Below are 16,223 nucleotides of genomic sequence, written 5' to 3' on the forward strand. Positions count from 1 at the left end.
CTGGCTGTGAAGGAGGTTACTCCAATGTTAGTGATAGGGGACAAAATCCACAGTCCTCTTTCTGTAATAATCCATTCTTTTATTTATCAGTTTATATGAGACTTTGGTTGGTCAAATCAAGTCGGTATCTTTCAAATTGAGTCTTTATAGCACAAAATCCCCTCGTTTGCTTTCTCCCAGACAGTGCTATGACTAAGGCAACAGATTAAACTGATTTTAGCCCAGCATGAAGATTTGATTTACTAAGTTTTCAGTTGCTTTAATAGAGAAAATAGATTTTCAAGCTACTCCATGTTGTTAAAAAGTCATTATTTTATTTCCAGGGCTGTTGCGTTGGCTCTAATTCCCAAAAACATGGACAATGTGATGTCAAAATTAGACATTTCAGCATGGTTACAGACACATCTCCAATCATCTAACTCCTCAGCAGTAAATGTCAAGTGTTGTGTTGTCAATCACGTAACATTTTCTCTCTAGACCGATCCATTTTTTTGATTTTACAAGAGCTGGGAGGACTGGTATCCCCACAGACAGTTGCCAGTAAAAAAAAGACACCGCCGTGATAACTTTGCAGAGTTTTGTAAGCCTGTATCAGAGTATTATTCCTGGATTGTATTTCATTGTCTCACTGGTACCTGAAGCAACATGCCCCCACCAATGAAATTATATTATAACTGGATCTGTTCAAGGCCAGTATGGACAGAGGGAACAATTGCAGCAAACAGAAACTCTGCAAGTGTTCATAGGGGCATGTGAGTATTGTATTCAGACAGACTTCAAAAAATGAACATATGCATTAAAAAAATGTCCATATATCATCCAAAACAGTCTCAGCTGTTAGAAATAAAAAAGGCATTACACCCCCACTGCATCCCCGATCATAAGACAGCACTAGTAGGATTTCCTAGGCACTAGGAGTCTTGTCCTTTAATTCAGCTGAGCACTTCTAAATCCTCATCAGCCGCTGACAAATGTGAGCAGGATCCCCGAGTCGGGCTGGAGCCGGCTCTCAGATTGATCGACCCGTACAACTTGGCTGCGTGTTTGGAATAAGCGAAAGCCTTCCTCCTCATCATCTCCCCTTTCCACATGGAGATCATGAGCAGGGTGGAGAGCAGCACGCCCCCGAGGGTGAGCAGGCACAGTCCCGCTATGACGCACCGGTCCAGATGGGCCCCCACGCCGGCTTTCTCCCGCTCCAGCCGCTCCATCTCCCGGGCGGACACGCTGTCCGGGTCCACCCGCACGTCCCTGGGGACCGCGTACGATATGGCGACCAAAGAGATGCCGGTCACCAGGCATGTCACGGCGATGATGAAGCCGTAATCGACTGACTTCCCCGAGCCTTCGGAGGACAGGTCGTCGTCGGACAGCAAGTAAAGTTCCGGGATGTCCTCCTCTTCCTCCTCCACCTCCTCCTCCTCCTCCTCGCACAGTTCACTTGAGGAGCTCCGACTCAGTCTGCATGTTTGTAGACTTGTCCCTATCAGCTGGACATCATCATCCTCATGATATTCACCACCTCGGTGTGTGCAGGTGAAAGATGTTTCCGTTTCCTCCTCCGGCCGTGGTGCTGAACCCTCTCCTCCGCCGGGATGAGAAGACTTACCGCCGCCGATCTGTCCGACACTCCGCTTATTTACAACCAGGGAGGTGTCCGTCGGATCGGGTTGGTCAAAGTAAAACAGTTCGAGATCAGCCATTTGAGCATGAGGCTGGGTTTCCCGTTTTGCCAAGCCCATGCGTCCGTCTCTGTCAGCAGAACACGCAGGGGGAAAAAAAAGAAGATATTTAAGATGTTTAAACTCCCCGAAATTACTTTATTTCGTCCGCATGCCTTGTCGCTGCAGGCCACTCCACATCTGCACTTTTAAGTATTTGCGGAAGAGAAACGTGCACGCATCTTGCTCCCGGGTTTCAAAGTACAGCTAAGCAAGTCTTAAATTAATTCCCATGAGAATATTCAACGCCATTTCACACTTTGCCTTTCGTGCGAGCTCTCAAATCGCCGCTCCAGAACATTTAGCGACGTGCTAATGAATCTAATGCCACCTAATGTGTTTCAATCAGCGGTTATTAAGCAGCAAAAACAACAAATGCGGTTTGCCGAGTACCTCTCTCCCGGTCTGTGGCTGCTCGCATCCCCGGCTGCTTCTGCTCCCCGGTCAATTAGAGGGAAAAGGTTTGGCAGACCCCTCCCACGGACTGGGCTCCGGCAGACCGCCTTATAATGCCTATTACCGAGACAACTCTCCCGGCACATGCACACTAACCAGATGACAGTCTGCCTCTCACAGTGGAGATATTTCCCATTACTGTACCCATCCACCTCCCCACAAGACACTACAATTGGGTTATGAGCAGTAACTTGTGGCTTGATTTATAGTTAACAGAATATTTTATAGATCAGCTAAGAAGAGCAACCTTTTGGGTTGCCAGGTTGTGGAAATCATCCATGCTGGGGAGTCGGTGAAGTCAAGCTTTTCTTCTCACTTTTTAATTGATAGCAAGACTGCAGTTAAGTGCAAATAAGTTATAATGGAATTTAACCATTAATTCTGCCTCTACGGATCACGAGTTGATTGCTTTCTAATGAGCCACCAGCAAAAATGAATCTGCAATCAGACTGTGGGACTAATGATCTACAGCCATACAAGTCCGTGGGGCTGTAGAGGCACCCCAGCACTTTGAGCTAAATTCTAAGGTAAACATGCTAACATGCTCACAATGACAATGCTAAGAGGTGCAATGTTTACCACAATCACCATCTTCATTTAAAGTGGTAGAATGCCAACATTTGCTTATTAGAGCTAAATGCAATTGACAGCTGAGACCGACGGGAAAGTCCTTGGTTTTGCAGGTGTTTGGTCATAAACTGAAATTTAATGAAAAGTAAAGGAAAGGAATCGGCAAAGTAATTCCGGCTCATCCTAGGAGAACATGAATGTTTGTCCCACATTCCGTGACAATCTATTCAATGGATACGCAACATTTCACTCAAAATCACAAATGTCAACTATATGACGTCTCTAGAGGGAAAGTCAGAGGATCAGCAAAGCCATTATGATCCATCATCTGTGGACCGTGAATGTCTGTTCTAAGTAACGAAAATGCATCCAATAATTTGGGGATGTTTACTGGCAGAACCAAGGTGGTGGGCCGTTTGGCTGGCATCCATATAGCCATGCAGCTAAAGAGTCTAAGGGGCTTTTATAATACATTGTCTTGTCTGCAGTTGGAAATGTCAATAAATAGTTAATAAATAGATTTTAGTCAAGATTCCCTGCAGCTCTTCTCCAGAAGGTCAGAGGTCAAAGGTCCATTGGATGGGACAAACTAATGAATGATGAGCTAAATCAAGGGTTCTGCCGGAGGAGGAAAAACACTAGGCAGAAAGATTTTTTTATAAAATACGGAAGTCATGGTCCCTCTCAATGCTTCCACCCCTACCCATACCCTTCTATTTTTCAAGTCACTTGGTTTTTTGATGGTTTAATATAAGATGAGAATTCAATCTCAAATTCTAGTGAGAACATAGACTGTTTATAAGAAGTCGTAGTCACCCTGACGACACCCATTGGTTTGTGGACTGACGGTTTTGAAGCCTCGAGTTTGGCATTTTTGCCGGGGCCATCTTGGTTTTTGGCCATCGCCATCTTGGTATTTTGCAACCAAAAATGATCCAAAGGGTGGAGGTAGTACAACCAAAAGCAAAATAAGACATTGTTAGGCGACCAAAATGTTACAATCATTTTTTTAATGAACCTAAATCGTACTGTGAAGCGGTTAAAGTTCTAAGACAAAAACAAAGGCAACTCCCTGAGCGGCTTACAATCACAAGGTATCCCACCCTAAAGAATACCCTGCTTTATGGTCTATTTTACTCCAAACTGGACCATCATTTACTGAATGAACATCATGCTCAAGTCTTGAAACTAGAGATTGAGACCATAAACTCATGTTTACAATGTTTACTGAGGTAATAAATCAAGTGAGAAGTAGGGTCATTTTCTCATAGACTTCAATACAATCAGATGTATTTTTGCAACCAGATGAGTCGCCCCCTGATGGCTACGAGAGAGAAAGATGGTTTAAGACACTTTCGCATTGGCCTCACATTTAAAACCGGAGGTTGTCGCATGGGTGAGAAATACTGAACTTTTCTTTCTTAAGTTATCAAAAACACTGGAGATGGGCAACAGCTATCTTTCTCCGTTTAGTTAACATGTTATATCTAATTTGTGTAATTGGTACAAAAACTGGTGATGGTAGGCGGATTTTATTACTTTTGAACAGAGCCAAACTCACTATTTCCTTCTTTTTTTTTATGCTAACCTAAGCTAACCGACTGCTGGCTCCAGCTTCTAATGAACAAACAGAAACAAGAGCTACTAGTTTGCTAATACCCCCCCACCCAATTTAACCAGAAAAAAAAGCTACTGTATCCTCAGTGGAATCTGTTTGCTCTCAACAGCACTTCAGCAAGACGGGATCCTGTATTAGAAGAACAGTCTCATTAATCACTGGAGCAGCCCTCCTTCATGGGAACACATTTAACATCATTATCAGTATTATACGCATTCAAACAATATCATTGCGACAACGAAACTGAAACTGAGTCCAGAAATAGGGATTCTCCTCCTTTGAAAATGAGTGTTTGCTTTCCAGACTGGCCCATTTTTCCGAGGAGCGCCGTGCAGCCGGAAGAAAACTCTACTTTGATATTCAATCAAAACCATGTCAAATCCGATACAGTCAGCGCTGAGTGAAAAGCTCATAAATCCAAACTGGCAGCTTTTCAGGAACTAATAAACACATCAGCTTCCCCGAAACCATCATCTTGTATTTAAAAGTTTTAACAGAGGGGTATATACATCAAGGACTATACATTTCCAACCCACAAGAGGAGAACTTCATCCCCCAACTGAACTTGAAAGATTGGAATGAGAGAGAAATTGGCGTCCCAAGGTTTTTAAATGACAGCCACAATCTGCAGAAATGGTTTTCCACTTCCTGAGCCCCTTATGGAAATCCTCCAGCTTGCACCATCTCTGCAGAGCACTGGAGCATGTGTAGGCTATAGGTAGCCAAAGGTTATGATTAGGGAGCGCTTCAATGCTCCACCATTCAAGGTCATTGCCTCTGTTTACTAGGATCAACCACCCGGACGCTTGTGGGTACACCAACACATAACCCAACACTCAGCTCGCAGTAGGTTTGGCGGTCAGGAATTTTTTGTTTTCTGAGGGAGAGGAGTGTGAAGGCGTTACGCTTCAGGGTGGCTTTAACATTTCTGACAGAGAAGGAGGAAGGGAGACGAGTTTTATAGCAACAGATTTCACAGCTGTGCAACACAGCATGTAGACAGTTCAGTCTGCAGAGGGTCCAGCAGAGACGGGCAAGCTGGGAGTGGTCCCAAACCCGTCTGTACATGTGACACTTTAAAACTAAATATCTTACATATTTTGCATCCTTTTATTGATGAGCAACTACATGATTGATTCATCTAGAACCATTTTTTTAAAGGGTGTTTGGAAAACAAATTGACTGCAATCAGAAACCATCTTAACTTAGTTTGCAAAATTCCAACCAACCACACCGTTCTCTACATTAGACATTAAAATTAAAAAATGAAATCTCTTTTCAGTCATTGTGAAGGCCCGTGAATCAACATGCCGAATCAACAATGGGCCTTGCACTCATCTCACATGTGCAAACACTACAACTTTCATAGCTTTTCATATTTTTTAGACCAAAGCTCTGGCACTACGAGTACACCTTGAGTGAGCAAATAATTAAAAGAAAATAATTGTAATAATCTCTTGTAGGGAAAATACACTATATGGACAAAATATATGGCCATCCCTGTCCATATCCTTTTGCGTACTTATGGACAACCTGTTTTTAATATTTTGGTCCGGATACCTTCAGTCCTTCATGAAAAGGAATCATAATGCATGCGTTAACATTTTAAACTGTTATAGCAGCGTTCCATGGTTGATTGAACAGTGTGCCGTCTTTAGATGTCCACATACTTTTGACCAGTAGCGGAGCCAGTGGTGTATCATGACTTTACTGTCACATTCAAACACACAGACAACACTGTTTGACCAGGTGAGAAAAGAAGACTGTTGGCTTATATGAGTTTTCTCCAGCTGGTTGGTAGAGCCTCCAGAGCTCCTCATCTCCTGACATATTTTCCACATTCTCCACTTCTGATGATGTGGGGGCGATAGCCAAGGTTTGTTACGCCACTCCAGGCAATATGTGACTGATGCAGTTAAAGTTTCACTCTTTCTTTACTGTACATACGGCCCACAGTCTAGTCATTGTTCACGGCACGTATATCCTACAGCAGTGCGGCTGGTACAGTAGGTAAAGAACTCTAAGATACAGTGTTTGGAAAAGGGATCAAGGCATGCCTCCAGCAAGTACTACACTTATATTTCACATACAGAAAAGTGCAGATATCCACCAGGTGCGTCTCCCTCTCTCCTCCTGAACAAAGAAGAGTTGAATCTGACTCCTGGGGATTTATTCGTATCATATGGTGCATTACTTTAGTGCATTAAAACATATCGGGTGAGGAAGTAATCTTAAGATGTTCCGGCTCAAAATGAGACCAAACTTTTCAATAGAAGTCAGTTTTTGAGACACAACAAAGACCAGAAAGTGGGCTGCAACAGACTAGGTAAGAATTATTTTAAGCCTAGCCGACTGCTGGATATGACTTTTGCTACTGAGGCAGTTTGTTATGTTGAAGTGTTAAAGAGTGGGTAGAGTAGGGAGGACTCAGCAGTCAATGACGGCATAAAACAATCAATAAAATTGTTTTTCAAAAGTGTTGAATCACGGCAACCACAAGAGTTCCTCAAATATACTGTCAAAAGCAAGCAAAAAAAACAACAACAACTGATGAGTCCAGTAGTCATCAGCTGTGGACAGACAGTGTGATGCACCCATTTAATTAATTGTACATTAATAGGCCAATTCTGCTTACATCTACATTATATTATAGTGTTAGACATCATTTATTAAATGCTTGCATGCTGCTTATAAATGCTAAACGAAAAGTGTTACCTAAGATTCTTTGTGAAAGCTTAATTCTTGAAATGCTGACTCACACAATGCTGTAACATAAATGCCTCTACAGTCCCTGCTGTCCTGCCTATAGCTGCTTTTAATACATAACCATGACTGTGCCATGTCAGAAAGACTCACGCATACTTTTATAACCTCCACACACACACACACACACACACACACACACACACACACACACACACACACACACACACACACACACACACACACACACACACACACACACACACACACACACACACACACAGAGGAGCCTGAGGGGGTCCGCTGTCATCAGTCTGATGCTAAACACGGCACGTAACATGGTCCACATGCCAACATGCAGCTGGGGGTTGAGGACGAAATGTTGCTCCATTAGTCCGATGTCTAACCAGAATTGCAAAGAAGAACATAAGCATAAACATACATATTTATATGCTGGGGTTGTGTGATTTAATGGGAAGCAGAGTGGGAATCAGTGCCTTTGAGCAAGGCAGCAAACAGCCACTCAGCTGCAGCTGACAGATCAGTGTTTTGGTAGTGATGTTAACCTAATGTCCCCCTGCAACCTCATTCCCCAGGCAGTAAACAGAAAGACGGGGGGGCGGGTTCATCTGTCTAACTACAACTTGAAGTGCAGCACTGCGGTGAAATAAAAACTATCATTTGGAGATGTATCAAGATGAGAACCTGGAAATACTCCGGCCCAGTCTCCGGTCTGAAGAAAAAAAAACCAGGCTGTTCTCGTGAGACGCCGCCGCCGCTCCGTTGTTTATGATCTAAACTGATTTGTCATATCCTCCGGAGATGCTTCCGACCAGCAGGGCCCGTTTTTATTTACGCCATCCAGGCGAAGTGTGGCATTTTAACACTGACGGATCTGCTGCGAAGCCTGAGCACAAGTGAAGCTAAGAATAGCTGATGGGAAGCCAGCAGCATCAGCAGCAGCATGGGAGGCGAAAGACGCAGGTCCAAGGTTAGACTAGGACACCACCAGGAAGGAGTACAGGGAGACAAGACTGAGTCAGACGGCCTTTCAGCGGGAAGGGGGGGTGGGGGTGGTGTCTTTGACTGGACAGAGCAGTCATAAACACACACACACACACACACACACACACACACACACAGCACACACACAAACACACACACACACACACACACACACACACACACACAAACACACACACAGGCAAATGTGTCTTTGGTCTCTAATCACAAGAGCTGAGTCAAGCAAAGCTGAGCTGAGTCGTCTTATTTCTCTCTGTGATGTCACTCAGCACAACTTAAAGGGTATTTTGGTTGAGATTCAAACAGGTCAATCATAAAACAATGAGTTAATGTTTGACCCGACAGCAGAAGTGTAGCTAAACTAAAAAGCTGAGGGGGTAATCTGCTGGTAATCCATGGAGGACAAATGTCTCTGGACACGATCGAACACAAATGATTTCACCCATCAGTTATTGGACACGTTCCCGATTCAAATTCTGGCTTTATAACCAAACTTTCTGCTGCAGTTGTTTTGTAGAAAATTTGTCGAGGGAGGAAAGTTTTTAGTTTCAGCTTGCACAGTAGAAATCGGGCCAACTCTTGACACTCGTGTGTGTGTCAGTGTGTGTGTGTTTTGTTTTTTTCTTGCACCAGATTGTCTTAACAGTTGCTTCATCATATTTCAGTGAAGTTTTTATTTGCTTGCAGTTTTGTAGAATTCAGAGAAAGATCCTTTTTCAGAAGCAAGTCAATGTGAAATGAGAGTGTTGGCGACAGCTTCTGATGAGTTATGATGAGTGTAAAACATGTCAGAAGATGAAAAAAAAACATGTTATAGGAATAATTAAAACGTCACTTATAATTCTTTAACGTCAGCTGTGACTTGTGAATACGCTGTTATGTAAATTACAATAACTTTACGTAGTCAGGTTATGAGACCAGATTTAAGGATGAAATAGGCATCTTCCCACATGTTTTCGACCTCAGACTACACATCAGAAGGTGTAGCATCTACTGTAATAGTAGTAAATACTCTCTGCTGAATGATGAACTGAATGTTTTTGCATCTGTGTTTGTATACTTGTCGAATATAAATTACAATGAGTACATTATATTATTTCTATGCGTTACTTATCTTGTAAGTGATCCCAGACATTGACATGTAATAACATGTCATTGCATATGTATTGAGCTCATGGGCTTTTTTTTCCCCTCTTTGTGGTCTTTTTGTGTCTCTATGTGCTCATTATGTATCTCTGTGTTCATTATGTGTCTCTTTATCGTCTTTTTGTGTCACCTTGTAGCCTTTTTTTGTCTCTTTGTAATATTTTGTGTCTCTTTGCAGTTGTTCTATGCCTCTCTGTAGTCTTTTTGTGTCTCTCTGTAGTTATTTTGTGTCTCTCTTTAGTTATTATTTGTGACACAACTTCACTGTGCTTTACATTCCTAAAAGAATACAGCAACCATAGGAAAAAATATTTCAGCTGATTTGTCTTTTGGCAGCTCTTCAAACTTTACTTTATGGACCACTTGAGTGCTTCAGGGAGAAAACTGGAGAACATCCAGGTTTTAAAATACTGAGACTTACTCATATTTATTATACTGGTGCAAATGTAGACATGAAGTGGCAAACTCAAAGTCAAGAGACATTCCCAGTACAAGGTCCAGATAGAAGCAGTTTGATCGGAGTGTTGAATCGCAGACTTTAGAATGTGTAAACTTGCAAATTACAACCTTTAAATTCAATTCAATAGTTGTCTTACAGGAGGATATGATATTTGCAGACACTAAAGGTCTACCACAGATATTTTATTCCAGTCACAATAGCAACATTCTTGCATCCCTCTCACAGGTCAAAGCATCACATTTCTGCACTAGGGCGCCTCAGCTTGGCCGCGGCTGGATGCTGCAGAAGACTATTCTCTCTGCCCATATCTTTTTTCTTTCATTCTTCTTTTGAAATGTAAAGGAAACAAATATATGAATATATAAAGGAAACAAATAATGAAATATATATTTAAATCAAACTTTCCACAGCCGTATCTCTGTGTCTTGAAGGGAAACTTCTCCTGGTTGACATCATGTCAAACCAGCAAAACACACATTGGTTTTGATTCTATGTTTCGTTGCATTCTGTAAAACTTGAATCTTTCTGAAAAGAGTCCCTGCAAGACACGGTCTTATCGGGTGATACTGCCAACACAATTAAACAGTAGTTACAAACCCTACATTGCTTTTGTATTGTAAAATTCAAAACATTTAAATGACACCCCATGGTGAAAAGGGTAAAAAAATGTAACGAATAGATATCAACATGAAACTTAGGGCAATAAAAACCTAAATGTGTATTTTGGATGTTTTCTTAAAGCCTGAAAGAAGAAAAAATATACCAGTGCATGAAAAACTATGTTTTTTGCCTGTAGTGTCTGGCCTTTAAAATCTGGGCCTGAATTCGATGAATTATTAATGTGACGCACCTTCACACCAACATCCCTCCTCACTGTGACACCTGGACAGTCTGCTGCTCCCAGATGTTTGTGCAGCGACTGCCGGTGTGTGTGTGTCGGTGTGTGGGGGACACCCTGTAAGGAGACAGCTGGAGAAGAAGACATGGGAACTGTCTCCTGAGCAGGAGTGATGCTTTCTGTCAGCGCAGGTTATGGACCGGACCCCACAGCGTACTTAACTAGGCGGAGGTCAGGGTCGGAGCAGAGGCCGCTTGTTTATGACCGACCTTGAGTCACGGTGTGTGTGTGTGTGTGTGTGTGTGTGTGTGTGTGTGTGTGTGTGTGTGTGTGTGTGTGTGTGTGTCTCAGTCTTCGGACTGACTTCCTTTAAAATGACCTGCCACCCTCTCAGTGAATCAAAGCGGCCAAAAGGTAATTTCAACTTTTAAAGTACTGTGTTTGCTGAGTTATTATGCATTACAGAAAAAGCAATCATTTTTTTCCAAAAATAATTATTTATTGATTTGCTGAACAGCATAGGAGTAAGCTCATGTGTTAGGCCGCTGTGTGCTCATTGTGTAACAGCAGTATAACTCAAAAGGGACTGACACATTTTATGGTTTCGGGAAGAAATACAAGCTTGCTGATATCCATGTTATGGGCGTAAATGGTGCACAATATCATCAGGCTCTGTCTATACATATTCATGAAGTACCTGCAGAGGATATCATAATCTTTCCTCTGCGTTTGTATTTATTTATTTATATTACGATCAGGCCTAAGCAGTGCTTGTGTTGCCTGTGCGTGCAGCGCAGCAGAAACACTGACTGTTTCTGTTATTGTCAAGGTAAATGGTCTGTGGGCCCCGACATCATAACGTCCTCCGGCCTCAGCGGGGACACGTGTTGCCCCAGCTGGCTTCCCAGGGGCCAGGGGAACAAGCATTTGTGCGTAGGCCTTCACCAAGTCCACAAAACACATGTAGACTGGATGAGCAAACTCCCATGCTCCAACAGACCTGCAAGGGTAAAGAGCTATAAAAGTGGCCCGGATCAGGATTGAAAAGATTCTGTGTGATTTGTTCACACTGCTACTACAAAAGAAAAACACAAAGAAAAACGGATTATGGGCACTTTTTGATCCAGTGTGAACATGGCCTAATTCAATGGAGTATCCCTTTAAGATATTACATTGTTTGATAGCTTTACAGCAGAAATACAGAAGACAACTAGGAGGAAGGAGTCAAGTCAGCAGACCAACCTGGTTGCTCAACTTTTTAAATCTGAACTTTATTTCACTTTGGAAGTAGACTAAATTATTTGGCAAAAAGTAACAATATGCAAAATTAGTTCCCCAAAAACTATTTGGTAAAGGATAAATTTACAAAATGTGCTATCATGGCATTTACAGTTCCTAATTTCCAATGTTATATATACACATATAATTATTTACTGATATATTTAATAATTAATAATGAATCATTATCTTTCTGATCTGAGTTTGATAGTGCAGTCTTAAATTGTCTGTCATCATCTGCTCCCCTCTGCACTGCTCTGCGGGTAAACAGTTCTCTGGATTCATGTTTGTGGAATGATCGTCACCGGTCTCCCTTTGGGTGCTGCTCAGGTGTGTCCTTTGGGTGGCAGTAAAACTCTTTCACTCGTTTTCGACAGCTTATTTTTTGCTTTTTGCCACTGCTGCCATGATTTGAGTTATGTAATCAAGGAGGTTTTTTAAACAGGAGCTATGATGCCACTGTTGAACTGTATATGTAAAACAACTATAATGAGTCTCTGATAAATTAGCATTGATTTCACCATGTTTAAATACTTTGTCTATTTGCATCTGTAGATTTCTCCTAAAATCACCAACATTACCTTCAGAAATTGCCTTTTTTGCATATTTAAACAGAACATTTCAGAAAAATTTAATTAACAAAAAATGTGTCCTAATGTAAGTAATCAACTGGAGAAGTTTCATGGTAATATCTGTTAGTTAAAACATTTTTGACTACCCCTTTGTGACATTTTACTGTCAACAAGTTGGCACAGAAACAGCTTCTTAGACATTAAATATAAAGGTATTTAGAAAAGAAAAAAACTAAAACCTGCTGCTAATAAATAAAATCAGCCTAATTAATCACAGCAGATTTGTATCTGCTTACTTCTACCAGGACAAAACAGCAGATGAACAGAGACAGAAGCATACAAGAGACGGAGCTAAAACGGACTCTTTCTTCATAGCTGAGATATAATGGGAATCATGGGAGAAAAGGCGTCATCATTATCTAATTCCCCGTCGTCCCGGTCCACCTGTTGTACTCAGGATGGACGGCTTTATATCAGCTCCAGTGCTCGCAGCACAGTGGCATGAATAAAGTGTGTTGGTGTGATGGGCTCTGTTCTGTGGAGAGAGGAGCACAGTTGGTGAGGAGGAGAGCTTCTCCACCTCCACACTGTTGTGAGCACAGAGAACAGGCAACTGCTGTATGAGCTGCCATGCTGTTGGACAGCATGGCAGCTCATACAGGTCACTGCAGATCTGTGTTTTGAGCATTGCATTATTATTATTATACTTTGACTTCACAGATCACGTTCAGCTCCCTGTCCAGTGAAAGTGGACTTGAGTGTGCAGCTGAAAGTCTATTTTGTGCTTCAATTCATGTCAGCACGCAGCTCACATTTTCAAGGATTTTTCTTTTATAGTGGTGAATAAATATGTTTTACCTTTAGTGCATGAAGGGGCTGCAAAGTGAGATATCATGAAGATGTGCGGTAAAAAGTGGACATAAGGTGTGGATGTATGTAAGATTGGAAGTGTGTAACAATAAACTATTCACATAAATCTCCACCGTTCTTATGACTGTCTTCCTGAATCTAAACCCTCTTTTTTGTGTCTTAATCAGGGCTGTAGTACCACTGAGGTCTGTTATTTTCTTATACTTGTCAAACAATATGATCAGTATTTTTTACGATGGCTGTAGTTCTAACACTGATTCAATATTTTTTGTCCAGCAGAATAAGGTAATTTCTTTATATAGGGAGTTAGATTTTAAAGAAACTATGAACATATAAAGACTAAATAAAGACTTTCTTTTTAGTGTCTGATAGATGTCTCCATGATCTTACTTGTAAATGCAAGGGAAAAAAAACATTTATAGTGATGATGAATTAGCACTTTGCTCAAAGACTAGTCAGCATTTTCTCCATCTAGACCGATGCCAAATAATTCATCCATCATCTGTAACTTGGAAATATTCCAAGGAACAATTAACACATTTATATTTTATACATTATTCAGGATTGTAAGGACACAATGCAATCCTGCATAAGAGTCTGAGCAGGCCACTCTAACATCTTCCAAAATAAGAGCATCCACTTTAAAAATGAGGAATTGCCTGTAGCTTCTCCTATAAATGGATGCAGCTATTGATCATAGCACCATTTTAAGAGACTGCAGTTCATTCCATAATGCTGCTTTTTTTTTTTATTAAAGTGGCAGCCTGTTGAGTCGTCAGACTGCAATAAATCTGCACAAATCTTACAAACTGAGTTCTGATTTTCAGGGTTAGACTTTCTCGATGGAGTCCAGAGTCTGACATTTATTGTGAGACCGCGCCTCGTTGAATTTATAAAAACATTAACTGTGAGTAAAAAACTAACCCCCACCAGAAACAGTGTGGCGTTTGAGCAGCGTTTGTTGATGGAGGGGGTGGAGGGAGGGTCTGGTGTCGAACATGTTATGATGGGCTAATCCCCTCGCATGCGTAATGGGAGATCGTGCCAAGAGCGAGGCTTCAAAACCAACCGGCCATCTGCGTGACAGACGCAGTTTGTTCTGACGGGAACTCGGCGACGCATCACCTTTTTTCATTTTACGCACAACACCACCGCGGAGTCGAGCGGCTCTTCTGTCACAGTATGATGCATTCACGTGCAGCACGCGACTGGTTGCAATTTTGAACTTTTTCTTTTTTTTTTTCTTTTCGGACCGATATACACTTATACCCGGACCCGTAGCGCTGATCCATCTCTTGCTGTCCACCGCGCGTAAAACCCGGTTTTGCGCGTCAGGAGGAACCACAAACCCCCGCAGAGGTATCTGAGCTCGAACATCAAGATGGAGAACTTTACAGCGTCAGCTCCGGAGCTCAACCACACGTTGGGGTTCTGGACGGACTACAGCCTCCAGTACAAAGTGATAAGCAGCTTACTGCTTCTCGTGATCTGCGCGTTGGGGATCGTCGGCAACGTGATGGTGGTCCTGGTGGTGCTCACGACCAAACACATGCGGACCCCCACCAACTGTTACCTGGTGAGTCTGGCGGTGGCCGACCTGATGGTGCTGACGGCGGCCGGTTTGCCGGCGATCACCGACAGCATTTTCGGGTCGTGGGTGTTCGGCCACTACGGGTGTCTGTTTATCACCTACTTCCAGTACCTCGGGATCAACGCGTCCTCGTGCTCCATCACTGCGTTCACCATCGAGAGGTACATCGCCATCTGCCACCCGATCAAAGCGCAGTTCCTGTGCACGCTGTCCCGGGCCAAGAAGATCATCCTGTTCGTGTGGGCGTTCACCTCCCTGTACTGCGTGATGTGGTTTTACCTGTCCGACATCCAGCAGCTGGTGTACGACAACGTCACCATCGTGGCGTGCGGCTACAGGGTGCCCAGGAGGTTTTACCTCCCGGTCTACTTCTTCGACTTCGGCGTCTTCTTCGTGCTGCCGCTGCTGCTCTCCGCGGTGCTGTACGGCCTCATCGCCCGGATCCTCTTCCTCAACCCGCTGCCCTCCGACCCCAGGGACAAGAAGAAGAAGAAGAAGAACGGACCCAACAACAACAACAACAACAAGAGGACCAGCTGCAAGAACTCGCGCCACTCCAGCTCCACCGCAACCTCGCGCAGACAGGTGGGTAGCGCGTGCTTATGTCTGAAAACAACAGAATAAAAAAAGGTATCCAAGTACGTTTACTCGTGCAAAATGCGTGGAACTTGTAGGCTACTTTACTCCAAAATTAACGTTTAACACAAAACAATCAAATAAAAAAACATTAAGATTATTAAAGAATAAGTGCTGCTCACAAATGGATGCATCACTAATACTGCCTCACTGAAATAATACAATAACATCATGTATAAATGTTTTAAAGGGGCATTTTTTTCTGCATATTTTTTCTACAGTGTAGTATTGCTACATAAATTGTAGTACACTATCTGAATACGGTACTCCCTGCACCACTGTATATAACTAAATAAATAGTAGAGAGAGCAAGCCTCCCAACATAGTGTATTAGATTTATACCTCAGAAATACACCTGTATTCAAAATAAGGCCTCATGCAAAGCCATCCCCATCAAGCTAACAGATATGCTTATTCTACATGAACTATAAAAAAGGTATTCAATGACACGAATCATTTGTTATTTTCTTTGGTGTTTTTGATAGGCTACAGATATGCAATGATGATTGCTGGGTATTGTGCATGTTGATGTTCCAATATCATGTCTCTAGTTAATCAAGTTTTGAGAACTTTATATGGTATAGAATGAACCCAAATCTGACAAGCTGAGCACATCTGTAAGCCAAGAGAGCAGTCAAGCCTTTCAAACAGGAAAGCAGCAGTGAATAATAATAATAATAATAATTAAGCCTTTATTAGTCCCACAATGGGGAAATTATTTCTCTGCATTTAACCCATCCC

General features: G+C 42.4%; 2 protein-coding genes across 2 annotated transcripts in view; one reads left to right on the forward strand and one right to left on the reverse strand.

Annotated features, from left to right (window-relative positions):
* Positions 1-932: 932 nt before the first annotated feature.
* On the reverse strand, positions 933-2,263 carry LOC129097669 (transmembrane protein 74). The gene is made up of 2 exons (XM_054606578.1): positions 2,115-2,263; positions 933-1,752 (listed from the first exon to the last, which is right to left on the reverse strand). The coding sequence occupies exons 1-2, from the start codon at positions 2,261-2,263 to the stop codon at positions 933-935; spliced, it is 969 nt and encodes a 322-aa protein (XP_054462553.1).
* Positions 2,264-14,435: 12,172 nt separating this feature from the next.
* trhrb (thyrotropin-releasing hormone receptor b) overlaps positions 14,436-16,223 on the forward strand; it is a 4,912-nt gene continuing 3,124 nt past the window's right edge. Inside the window, exon 1 of the mRNA XM_054606364.1 lies at positions 14,436-15,431. Within this exon, the coding sequence (XP_054462339.1) occupies positions 14,637-15,431 (795 nt within the window). The 5' untranslated portion in view covers positions 14,436-14,636. The remainder of the gene's footprint in view (positions 15,432-16,223) is intronic.

The sequence above is a fragment of the Anoplopoma fimbria genome, chromosome 10 (assembly GCF_027596085.1).
Source record: "Anoplopoma fimbria isolate UVic2021 breed Golden Eagle Sablefish chromosome 10, Afim_UVic_2022, whole genome shotgun sequence".
Classification (NCBI taxonomy): domain Eukaryota; kingdom Metazoa; phylum Chordata; class Actinopteri; order Perciformes; family Anoplopomatidae; genus Anoplopoma; species Anoplopoma fimbria.

Bases quoted from the DNA above. Each gene is read 5' to 3' on its own strand.
- LOC129097669 (XM_054606578.1), bottom strand. From the start codon at position 2,263: ATGTGCCGGGAGAGTTGTCTCGGTAATAGGCATTATAAGGCGGTCTGC. The intron at 1,753-2,114 runs GTACTCGGCAAA...TTCTGCTGACAG, and splicing joins AGCCACAGACCGGGAGAGAG to AGACGGACGCATGGGCTTGG.